General features: G+C 41.0%; 1 protein-coding gene across 10 annotated transcripts in view; it reads left to right on the top strand.

The window, feature by feature from the left end:
- LOC120537999 (voltage-dependent R-type calcium channel subunit alpha-1E) overlaps window positions 1-12878 on the top strand; it is a 368732-nt gene extending 355854 nt beyond the window's left edge. For all 10 annotated transcript variants that reach the window (XM_039767331.1, XM_039767338.1, XM_039767337.1 and 7 more), the window contains 3 exons: window positions 5001-5148; window positions 7722-7912; window positions 9238-12878. In XM_039767331.1, the coding sequence (XP_039623265.1) occupies window positions 5001-5148; window positions 7722-7912; window positions 9238-9759 (861 nt within the window). In that variant the 3' untranslated portion in view covers window positions 9760-12878. The remainder of the gene's footprint in view (window positions 1-5000; window positions 5149-7721; window positions 7913-9237) is intronic.
- Window positions 12879-13253: the final 375 nt, after the last annotated feature.

The raw sequence follows: 13253 nt of genomic DNA, 5'->3' as shown, positions 1-13253 counted from the left end.
GATTCAACATGTGGATGTATGTTAAGGTCTGCCATCAAGCTCACTGCCTCTTTGCTTAACATAATGGGAAAATCAAACAAAATCAGCCAAGACAAAAATTGTGGACCTCAGCAAAGCTGGTTCACCCTTGGGAACAATTTCCAAATGCCTAAAGGTTCCATGTTCATCTGTACAAACAATAATATGCGAGCATAAACACCATGGAAGCGCACAGCCGTCACGCCGCTTAGGAAGGAGACGGATTTTGTCTCCTAGAGAAGAACATAACTTTTGCACGAAAAGTGCAAAGCAATCCCAGAACAACAGTGAAGAACCTTGCTGGAGGAAACAGGTAGATAAGTATGTATGTTCACAGTAAAGCAAATCCTACATTGACATAACCTGAAAGGCTACTCAGCGAGGAAAGCGCCACCGCTAAAAAGCCACCATAAAAAAGACAAACTGCAGTCTGCAATGGCACATGGGGACAAAGATCGCACCTTCTGTAGGAATGCCCTCTGGTCTGAAGAATCCAAGATTGAACAGCTTGGCCATAAGGACCTGTTGAGATGTGAAATTTTGCATACAAGTTGATAAATATTTTGTATATCTTTATTTGTAACCGAGGTAAAGCAATATAATATTAGTGTTACAATAGTGAGAAGCATTCATGTTTAACCCCCTAGGACTGAGTCTGGAAAATGAATTTTACAACAGGGTTGGGTGAAGCACCTCAAACAAGTTTGTCTAATATTTATTTGCTGAAGTCTCTCAGTCAACCCCCACAGGAAAGCCAGGCTGCCCAACTGCCAAGCTTTACCTTATCACATGATTTGGAGGGTATTCTGTTCCCCCCATTGGTCTGAAGTATGGCTGTTCGGAACTGGCTTGTATCAAAAGCCTTTAAGTACCATGGCACCCTATTGGCTCTAGGGGTTTGACAGAAAATCTATAAATTTGCTTGCATTACCCCAAAACCGCTCTCTCTTTTACTAAACTGATGAAAGTCCATTTCACACCATAAACTGAAAAGGATAACACAATGAAGAGCACAGCTGGGCAGCCATATTGAGACAGGCATGCGGCCCGTTCTGATGAAAGCTGACCACAAATGATGCCTTAACTAGGGACATTTTAAGTAACTAACAAGTCTTGTGCTGCCTGAAACTACTCATCAACATTTATCAGGTTGTATGGTTGCCAATATTCAAATGTACTTTGCATATAGTTATTATTCATTAATATTATCAATAATACATTATTTAAATTGCAACTTAACTCCTGCTTGTCTTTTGCTACACCTAATTGCCTGAGGTTATAAATGTAGAAGGGAAGCTGGGGAGAAGTTATATGGTACAATACCTTATAAACAGTGCCAAGGTTGGGAGATTTGAGGCTTTCTGACAAAGGCTACATATTGATAATACAAAAGGGGAAAGAAGAGTAAAATATTAGTCTATCAAGACAAAACAGGACCATTGTTATGTTTGGAGGAAAAAGGGTGAGGCTTGCATGCCAAAGAACACCATCCCAAACATCAAGCATGGCTGTGGGAATATCATGATGTGGGGGTGCTTTGCTGGAGGGGGGACAGGCACACTTCAGAAAACAGATGGCATCATGAGGAGGGAAAATTATGTTAGATATACTGCAGCAACATCTCAGGAGCTCAGCAAGGAAGGTGAAGCTCAGCCACAATAGGGTCTTCCAAATGGACAACTACCCCAAGCAGACCTCTAAAGTTATGGCTAAAATGGCTTAAGGACAACATGGTCAAGGTATCGGAGTGCCCATCACAAAGCCCTGACCTCAATCCGATTGAAAGTTTGTGGGCAGAACTGAAAAAAAGTGTGTGCAAGCAAGGAGGCCTATGAACCTGTCCCAGTCTCACCAGTTCAGGTCTGGAAGAATAGGCCAAAATTTCAGCAGCTTACTGTATTGTAAAAAGCTTGTGAATGGCTGCCCAAAACATTTGCCTGAAGTTAAATAATTTAAAGGCAATGCTATTAAATATTAACAACTGGATTTGTGATATAGTCAATACAAAGTGAAATACTCTGTCTGTTAACATCTCTCTATTACAATAAAATAAATCTTGGGTCGAGATGCGATCTTCATGGAAACACATTTTGACGTCCCGCAAGATTAGATTTTACAGCCTTTGGAAGCAAGACCCGTGAGACGGTGACTTTTGCATGTCGTGCCCTACTTAAAAACAATTTAAAACAAGATGACGGACATCTACTCTTGCAGTGGCTGGAATGCTTTAGGCAGACACATTTCATGTGCTCCCAGCTCTTAAAAATTTGATACGTTTTAGGTGGCATGTCAACGACTAAGTGAAGAAGAAAGAGCAGCGTGTCAAAAAGAGGCACAAAAGCGTTGGAGAGAAAAGAAGGCAAAAAAGAACGATAATAATCTATGTGCAAATTTAGAAAATAAGGAAAGTAGTAATCAGCCTGGACCAAGTGGAATTGAAAACCTCGTAGGTCAAATCGGGGTGAGAAATAAAAGACTTCATAAAGACGTTCAAAAAGGTTGGCGCGATACACAGGCGCAGCGCAAGTTAAAGAATACGAAAGTATTAAAATTTGAAAGTATCAAAAAACTGACAGGAAAGATCACATTAGCACAAACAAACGGAAATTATTACTCGGTGAAATAACGGAACAGCAAAAAGAGAAAGAGTATATGGACATAGGTGATATGTCAGAAGTATGTAGATATTGTAACGCTTTAAAGTTTAAGTCGGAGACTTGTAGATCGTCAAATCCGATTTGCCATTAGGGAAAAAGTAGTGTTGCCTCCAAATGAAGAGGCCTATCCACGAGAATTAAAAGATTTGTTGTTTGGTGAAAGTGAAATCCACAAACACTACAGGCAAAATATCTGAGTCTACAATAAACGTTTCACGATCGCATCATTCAATGCTCAAAACGTAGATTTACACAATAATGGACCATATGCTATGAGGATCTGCGGTCCCGCAACAATTAAAGCTACGACAAGTTTAATTTCAAAGAAACCACAATTCGGACAGGTGTATATTTATGATCACGGAGAAGCGATGCAACATGGAAAAATCAAAGGAGTATGTAACAATTCCCATAAGAACACACACAATCTCTTTAAATTATATATCCGGTTAACCAAACCCGGGGGTGGACAAGTGGAGCAAGAAGGGGGCGGAGCCCCCTAGTTGTTCAAAAAATGACTTCCGCACTACTAGGGCGCTATAATCATTGATTTTTACATCTCACCTGAAGAAGGGTCCCGAGTTGCCTCGAAAGCTTGCCTACTGTAGTCGTTCTAGTTAGCCAATAAAAGGTGTCATTTTGCCCTGCACAAAGTAGATGTCTTAAACAATATGCCAAATTTACAGTTTGTCAGTACAGAATATGTTGGAGGGGTTATAAATTTAATTTTAAAAAATTCCCCCTAAGTGTATGTAAATATCTCACTTCAGCTGTACACACACCTGATTATGTACTGACTCCAGTTACATAGTAACTAGAACAAAATGACTAATTACAGTGCAAGTACGGTGGCTCAGAAAACGAACATAAAGTGATGCCAAAATAAAGGGTGTTCCCAGAATCAAACTGTAAGGCAAACCCCACACAAGCATGAGCTGCTTTCAGGAGAACTGTTGTACGTTTCACTTGAGTAATTAAGCAATGACTGTGTCTGTACAGTTTAAAATTTGTCCCAACATTAATGTTCCAAGAACGCAACAGCTGATGGCGCGACTTTTCAGGCTGCCTGTTTAGCGTTTTTTGTAAAGATCTCACTGAAGAAGACATCCACCATTTTAAAATAAACATTTGTGGGCTATTTTTCAGTAATCTTGTGTTTATCTCCTGCTTTGTGGCTTTTATTCAGAAATCCATTAACATGCAGATAAGTTTGATTTTTAATTTTAGTGGTGAACTGAGGGAATTATTAATATCTTCATTATTAATGTTTATATAGCACTTTTCAAACTACTTAATGCTTTTTACAGAAAATGTGGGGAGCCATTTCAACCACCACCAATGTGCAGCATCCACCTGGATGATGCAATGGCATCCATTTTTGGCCAGCTCTTAGGCGGTGAAGAGGTGAGAGAGACAGCCAATTAAGAGATTGGGGATGATTAGGGGGCCAGAATGAGTGGGCCATGGTGAACAATTTAGCCTGGACTTTGGCAAAAACTCTGGTCTTTACGAAGGATGCCCAAGGATCTTTTAATGACCATAAAGAGTCAAGACATCGGTTTTATGTCTCAGCCATTTTAACAGCAATGAGGCCCACACAGAGACCAAAGGGTAAGTGACCCAACTCCAACACCACTTCCAGCAGAAACCCAAGCTTTTCCTAAATGGTCTCCCATCCAAGTACTGGACAGACATGCTTAGCTTCAGGTGTTAAGGCTGAGCATTTCCCCTTCTTTGGGGCACCACACTAAGATGGGTACCTATAGTTAAAAGCTACATCCAGCCAAGCCAATCATCAGTTGGGGTTTAACATTTTACCATTGGTCTACAGTCCACTTCTACGGTGATGTCACAGTCGCTTGAAAGTTGCATAATGTTTCCAGTGGCTTACCGGATTGTTCTTGCGAGGCTTGGAGCTCATTCCACATGTATTCAGTTGTCAGTCCTTCACATTTGCTATTTACTAATGTTTGGGTAACCACAAATGGCTTTGTTATTTGTCCTTCAATTGTCGGTCCTTCACAGATGACTTTGTTATTTGTTCTTCATGCTTTTGTGTCAATGTTCAGTGATCAAACATTCTCTTAAACCACTGGTCACAGTGGAAGGTGTAGCCAGTGTAGACAAAGAGCAGTTTTAAACAATTGTCTGATCTATCTGTTTATTGATACTTCAACTTACAGACCCCACTTCCTTCAATGCAACACTGAAGGGTCAAAAATATTAAAAAAAAAAAAAAACAAAACTTCTGATTTCCCCTATAGGAGACTTCCTCTAATAGAATGAAACGAAGCATCCACTGACCAGCATTTATTTTTCTAACAGGTGGTCACAGACAGTGGTCTGATGAAACGCTCCTTCTCCACCATTGGGGATCAGCGGGTCAATGGCCTGTGGCTGGAGGAGTACTCCCTGGAGAGGGCTGGCCCAGACGAGTTCTACAGACAACGACGGAGGAGCTACCGGGCACCTGGTATCTGCTGGCCTGCTCTCGGTCTATATCTTCTTTCTGTGTTTAAATAATCTTACTCCTAAATAGAGGCCTGAATTATTATGATGGAGCTCCAGGACAGATAAGGTTGTTGGAATTCCAGCCATAGATGTGTAATCTCAATTTTCACTACCCAAAAAGGTTCCATCATTATAAACTTAGTGAGATGTTGGGTATCTAAGGGAAACAGCTTAGGAAAGTGCACTCAAAGGCTCAAACGACTTTAAGTAAAAATGCAACACGGTGAATAGAAAGTCTTATGATGAATCTCTGCCAAAAAGGGCATCATGGGAAAAGTCTTATTACGACTTATCAGTTTTGCTTTAAGCAGGGTGGCCTATTTCTAAGTTTTAGACTAAAAGACCCAAGAGAATGCAAGTCCAGTTCGCACCCCTGACTCGGTGTGACCCATGTCTTCACAGCACCATGCCACCTGTCAGCTTTGCATAATTATAATCAATAAAGAGTTAATCAAGATTTTCTAACTCAGCTCATGCATGCTGTAATAAGGAAGGACACCAGACATTGCAAAGGTTTAGGGCAGCCACCCGTATAATGTGTTCCTGGCCGCAAAAGTTAAAAAAAAATTAGAGCGAGTAGTGTTTTCAAGACATTCCAAAACGGAACTAAAGTCCAGAGGAAGGGAGTGAGGTTTTATAGGGAGTCTGGAGGAAATTACGTCATCCTCGGGGAGGGGACTGGAAATGATGGCGTCCTCGAGGCCAGGACCAGAAATGTGCCCCCTGTTGATGTAGTGGCCCCTGGTGGGATTTCCCGGGAAAGATCTGCAGGAGATTTAGAAAAAGTGTCAGTGCATCCCGCCGTCCCCTGAGCAGATCCTATATGTTACTACCAGTCGTTAAGCCCTTCAGCTGCCTCCTATTCACATGTGTGTGACAATGCTTTCAAAGTTGACTTTCTAATAAAGTCTTTCAATCATTGCTGCCATGTAAGTTTTAAAATAAAACACATGGCTGCCAAAAATTTCAGAACAGTGAAAGATTGGAAAAAGCAGAAGAATAACACCAATGGAATAAATTATGCACAAAAGCAAATAAACTGACAAAACTGGAAACACTTGTTAAATGATCACATGTGATCATCTAATACTTGGCCAATCAAAAACAAAATGGCATTTCCCCTTTCCCTCCACTTTATCTGGTCTCATTTGAACACTAACCCTAACCTTAACCCCTCACTATAAATTTCCACATGTGATCAATAAAGTTTATCTAATCCAATCTAACTAGAGTAATGGCTTCAACACCATAACATTCTGAAATGGCTCAAAAATGAGAAGGACTGTGTCATCTTGTAGGGGTGGAATGGTCTCCGTTTTTTTAAACAGCCCTTCTATATTTCCTACTCTTGCCTCTTGAGGTCATCATGGGAGTCGGTGCCTGAACTGTCAATTTTAGAGTCCATAGGCTGATATTGCATAATAAATCCATGACGGGCAGATCCAGGAGATTCTGGGCGTCTTCCAAACACCTCACCTTCTGCGCATGCTATTGTGATGTACATTTCATTTTAAATTAAAAAAATGTGACATGTTTGGTCATTGATCTAAACTCAATAACCCATAATGACAAAGTGAAGGTGTTTTCAAAAAGATTTTCATAAATCAAAAACTGAAATCTCTAATTCATATAATTAAGAAGACCCTTTGTCTGGAATTTTAAAATTTGGTGCCTCCCGTTTGCTTTCATTGTCCTTGAGATGTTTCTAGAACATGATTGGAGTCCACCGGTGGCAAAATAAACTGATTGTACATCGTTAAGAAAGACATTTGTGTACCTGTGCATAGAAGGGCCCATAATTCACACTGTATGTCAGGAATACCAAGCCATTTCTAAATCTTTGGTTGTATCCTAGAGGCACGTTGGCCTCAAAAATTTTGAAATGGAAGATGTTTGGGACCATCAGAACTCTACTCAAACTGATTCACCTCTTGGTGAATCCCGGTCAGTCATCTCCCCATGGAAAATCACCCATGATCATCAACCTTCCCCTTTGGCAAATCAATGTCATTCGTGAGCCGGTGGGGAAGGGTGCCCCCTGGGAGACTCGCCACCAATCGCGGTCTTTGGAGTTTGTCAAAACCGTGCAAGCGGCGGCCCATCGCAACACTTCCTGCAAACCGTTCGCACCCCTTTTTTCATCAGAACAATTAAAATTCATGACTCTGTGTGACCCAATTATCGACGTTATGCCCCCATAGTTTAACAAACACTGCTATAGAAGTTTTAACATTATTGTTCTTAATGTTTTTTGGGTGTACTTGCATCCCTGAATTTTAAGTTCGGAGAGTAGGCAGACAAGTTATCACCTGGGGAAAAAAGTTCACCCACCAGCTGAAAGCATCTGTCTAAGTTAGGAGCAGTGGGTGAAGCAATGCCACAAAGCAATCAAACAAAGTTTATCTAAAAATCTCATTTTAAAACAGCATTGTGTTAAAGTGCAGGAGAATGTGTAGCGTGGACAAGATGTCATCATTCATGGTTCTGGCAAGAATTGTGTGTTAAACTGGCTACTACTTTTTTTTTAATTTTTAGGTTTAAAGCCTGACCACCACCAGGCTGGAGACCGGGAAAGAGGACGGTCTAAAGAAAGGAAGCATCTTCTGTCCCCAGACGTGTCTCGCTGTAACTCAGAAGAGCGCAGCCCACAGAGATCTCATCGGTCCAGGGAGCGCCAGCAGTCAAGATCCCCCAGTGAAGGAGGATCTCCCAGCCCACAACGTCAGGTATTAATATTCATAGATTTGAAGTCACTACACAGCATAGGTTTTGGGCCAGACAAGATGGCTTCCAATCTCAAAATGTGTGAATGTACAACATGAAATGCAGGCCCCTAATAAAGTTAAATTTGGAAAAGAAGTATTCTGTAAGATATGAGGAGTGTCAAAACCCATGTGAGTTACAGCAACTTGGAGTCCAGATTACTGAGACATTGCAGATTAAATACAGTGTCCCCCCGCCATAATGTTTTAGACAGACACATCTTTTTCCTTGATTTCTCCCTCTGCTCCAAAGTTTAAAATTATAAATCAAACAATTTCGGCGGGATTAAAGTGCACATTACAGACTTTCATTGACGGGGATTTGAAGACATTTTGGTCACACGGCACTTTTTCTACACTGACCCCCCATTTCAGGGAACCATCATGTTTGGAACAAAGCAATGGCAGGTCTGTTAAAGCGGTCATATTTAGGACTTTGTCACATAGCCCTTGCAAATCTCTTCATTGGGAAGAAACACTACTTTCCCTGATAGCAACACAAATTTGACAATCTACAAGTCTCTGACTTAAACTTTAAATCCAAACAATATATTCAATCTCTTTTTGCTGTTCTGTTATTTCACCAAGTAATAATTTCCATTTGTTTGCACTGATGCAATCTTTACTATCATTTTCTTGAGACTTTCGAATTTTAGTACTTCCATTATCTTTAACCTGCTCTGCATGTGTATCGTGCCAATGATTTTGAATTCTTTACGACGTTCTATTTTGTCATCTACTCTTTGTCTTTTATTTCCAGTCCCGGGAGTTGTTAAACCTCTTGGCACAAAGTCTCGTCTCACGAGAACTGAAAGTGTCTCTCTGAGAAAGTCACATCTCGTCCCAGGCTAAAAAGTCTCGTCTCAGGATTTTTTTTATTATAATAGAGAGATGTCTCCTCTGCTGCTAATTTTCACCATTTTTATTTGGCTTTCCTCCCAGTTTTGGTTACATTTTGACTCACTATTAATGACTGGTATGATTCTCAGGTAACCACATAAAAATCAAATTTCTTAAAAGAGATTCAACATATTAAAATGTGTGCAGATGCCCTGGTAAGTGTTAAGAGTTTAATGAGCCCTAAGGCCCAAACGACTGATATTCCCCTTCAACGTGAATTGGGAAGTGTAACCCTAACCTAACCTAACCTAACACACAATCCTAATGGCTCCACCCAAAGATTCAGTGATAAGACAGAAAACATTCGACTGGATTCCACAGATCCAGATCACAGTGTTCATTTGCAGACTCCATATGCTTACATTGTGTGTTGTAATTTCTCTTTGTAGGGCAACAGTTCAGACAGCCCAGTCCATTCAACTTCGGAAAGCAGCACTCCACTGCGTGGACGACGACAGCTGCCACAGACCCCCTCTAAACCACGGCCCCACATCTCGTATTCTCCACTTGTGCGCCGCTCCACAAACACCTCTCCTCCAGCAAATGGAAACACCCCAAGGACCAGAGATTCAGAAGATACAGCAGAGTCAGGTGACCAGTCGTGGAATGAGACCGCCCTGTCAGGGCAAAGTTCCAGCCATCGCTCTACCCCTCATCGCTACATCTCAGAGCCTTACCTGCCTCTTCATGAGGACTACAACAGCCCAGACTCAGCTGGAACAGAGGAGACCCTGACCTTTGAGGCTGCAGTGGCATCAAGTTTTGGACGTTCAAACACCATCAGCTCTGCTCCTCCTCTCAGACACAGTTGGCAAGTCCCAAACGGGCATTTCCGAAACCGCCTGGCCCAATCCAGCTCCGTGGCCGGCTGTGAGCTTTTTGCTGATACGGATGAGGATGACCGCTGCTAAGGAGTCTTTGATTTGGACGACCAAAACAAGAAGGATTTTGTTGTTGAAAAGAGGAAAAACAGCTGCAGTCCTAACGCCCTACAACATTTTTGAAGTCCTGCATTGGGAGTGTAAACATTTCTAAAGAGTTGTGGAGTCCGGGAACTGGAACTCTAAAAGTGATACACCACTATGAAATATAAAATAAGAGGGAAAAGGTAAAGAACTGCATGTAGATGAATGCTTTATGATTATATTTCTTACTTATTAAATGAAGGCCAAAATTATTGTGTCTACTTCAGACAAATCAAAAGGTACAAGAAGTACCAGCTGGATTATGAAGAAAAATAAGCATTCCATGTATTACGCAAAAAAAAAAGAATATTAATATAAGAAAATAAAAGTGGGGTGGGGGATGCATGTAATGTGGTGAAGGTGGGAAATGAGATATCCTCAGTACCAACCTGCCTAAAGACTGTTGTACACTAATAATGTCCATTCATGAAGGTGGGATTTGCAAAACAGTCCAAACGAGCCACACTGACGATGTCACGGTAGATGAAACGTGATGTATGTAACACCAAAACTAGTCTGACGCACCAAGATGTTCAATCGTTGTGATGACTCAGGCTGCGCAAGAGTATTTTAGTGGTCTTCGGGAAGATTTGGGCACACGGGAGGTGGGCAAACCTCTGTCGGAATCTCATGTTGTCCTTGGTCTACCCTTGATAGCCTCACCTATCCATTAAGAAAATTCTTCCCAGGTAGAGTTTCAGTTGGTATGTCACAGTAACTCATCATATGTACCACAGCCTTCCCCAAAAGCGGGCAATGTTGACCTAAGAGGTATAAAAATGTTGCTGCCTAAAATTGCCTTTTACACAAAAAGTGCACAACCCAACATGGCAAAATGTTTCTTTAAAGTGCTATCATTTTAGGAGACGACATGCTCATTGATGAAATGTTTGAAAACCGAATCAACTGACACAGCCAAAAATTCATTTTGTCTCTTCGAGCCTGCCGTGATTCAAGGTAGGATTGTTTACACAGACCACCCCGAAGGCTGGAACGCTCAGTTGTTGTCCGCATGGACATTTTTGGGGTTCACGAAGTGTTTAACAAATGCTGTTAGAGACGGCCTACCTGACAGATTACGACAGAAAAGTATGGATAAAACAAGCACGGGGAGTTGTTCAGCCCCACAATTACACCGTAAATCATGGCTTCGAATAACATTTCGAGTTAAATGCCAAGCCATTTTTTTATACTACACAAACTAGTATTTTGTTTGGCTTCTAAGAGAGAATTTTAATTTGGGGCTCAAAAATGCTTATCACTCCATTTGAAATCACACAGTTCAGGGGCCAAACATGAGTAACATGTCGTTTGTACCTCTAAACCACTAGGGAAAGGTCTGATGCAACAAGGATGCTTACCTCCAGGGCAATAAGAAATGATGGGTCATTAGCCAAGTGTGCGTTATCTAGAAGTTTCTCTCTCTTTTTCTTTTTCGGATTTTCAGCATCACAGGGTGATGACGTTCCTACATAAACATCCCATGTGCTCAGCATGAAGTTTAGTTTTTGCTTCATTGTGTGCACCCATAGTTGCTGTACTGGCACAAGCTACTGTGTCAGACAGAACTTGACCAACAATAAGGTCAGCAGAGATCAAAACTATCATCCTACTTGTACAGGGCTAACACAACGTGAACAAAAATAACACCAAAAATAATCAAGTATACAGAATAATGCTTGTACTTGACTTTTTTCAGACAGATCTTTTAAAAAATGTGATTATACACTGACCAAAATGCATATCAGAAAATAGAATTTGTACATTTCTTTTGCTTTGTTTTTTGAAGTTGGGCAAATCTTTTTTGCTGTCAAATATTGTTTCTGTGTAGTTTGTGTTTTAGATGCACGGTGATAAGAAATGAAGACGGGAGTTTGGAATTCCTAAAAGCAGGAAGCCTCAGTCTTAGGTTTGGGACAGACAGACCCATAAATCTATAAAAGAAGGCAAAATGTTATTATTAGTGCATGCGACAAAGCATCCTTCGGATAACAATTAAGTCAACTGGAAAAACATCCTCTCAGTCAAAAGAAACGGTTAGCTGAATGGCCAATATGGGCAAGAAATGGTAATATTTAATTTGATATAGAAGGTAAAACTTTAATTTAGTCACTGCCTATAATGTATCTATCAGTTGCATAATGTTACGTAACAAGACATTAACAAATGTTTCAGTTGTTCATGATAACATAAACATCAGCAAAGTGGCTATTTATCTCTACTTGATTTGGCCCAACCAGGAGATGATACAGTCCCCTCCATACGGTTTACGACAAAGACACATTTTTCCTTTTTTTCCCCCTCTGTGCCACAGCTTAAAATTACAAATCAAACCATTCAGACGTGATTAAAGTGCACATTGCAAAGGTTCATTTAAGAGGATTTGCATACATTTCAGTCATTTTTTCTGTATGGTCCTCCTATTTCAGGGCACAATAACATTAGAACACTCTAGACGAGAACAGGCCATTCAGCCCAACAAAGCTCGCCAGTCCTATCCACTTATTTCCTCCAAGAAAGTCGAGTTTTGATAACGTTTGGAACAAAGCAATACCGCTTCTATTGAAGCCTGCAAATTTACAACTTTGTGGCCTTTTTTGCACAGCTTAGAATTCATTATGTCAGTACAGTCAGCAGTTCCATCACCAACGAAGAGAAGTGTCACAGTACCTGCAGCAGCCATATATGTCAATACCATGACACCTCCACCCCCACCATGTCTAACAGAGGAGGTGGTCTGCTTTGGATCTTGGGCAGCTCCTTGTTGTCTCCACATTTGCTCTTACCATCACTCTGATGCAGGTTCATCTTTGTCTACTCTGTCCACAAGACCTTTTCCCAGATCTCTGCAGGCTCTTATAAGTCCTTTTTTGCTAACTGCAATCCAGCCAGCCTGTTTTTGTAGCTAACAAGTGGTATGCATCTTGCAGTGTGGCCTCTGCATTTCTGTTCATACAGTCCTCTGCGGTTAGTCATCTCTGACATGTCCACATCAGCTTCCTGAAGACTGTTTCTGATCTGTCAGACAGGCTTTTGAGGCTTTTTCTTGACCATAGTGAGGTTTCTTCTGTCATCAGCAGTGGAGATCTTCCTTGGCCTACCAGTCCCTTTGCGATTACTGAGCTCACCAGAGCATTCTTTCTTCTTTATGATATTCCAGACAGTTGATTTTGGTCACTCTAAGGTTTAGCCAATGTCTTGAATGGTTTTAATCTTGCTTCTCAGCCTTATAATGGCTTCCTTGACTTTAACTGGCACAGCTCTTGTCCTCATGTTGAACAATGGCAACTACAGACTTCAAAAGGGTACAAGTAAGCCGAGGTATCTTTTGAAATCATTAAACCCCTGTGACATCAAATGTCCCAAACATTATGGTGCTCTGAAATGTGGTTGGGGTTTGGCATTGATATACACAGGGTGGTCCAGATCTAATTATGCAG

Source organism: Polypterus senegalus, chromosome 10 (assembly GCF_016835505.1).
Source record: "Polypterus senegalus isolate Bchr_013 chromosome 10, ASM1683550v1, whole genome shotgun sequence".
NCBI lineage: Eukaryota > Metazoa > Chordata > Cladistia > Polypteriformes > Polypteridae > Polypterus > Polypterus senegalus.
Note: the sequence above shows the minus strand (reverse complement) of the source record. Positions and strands in the feature narration are given on the sequence as shown.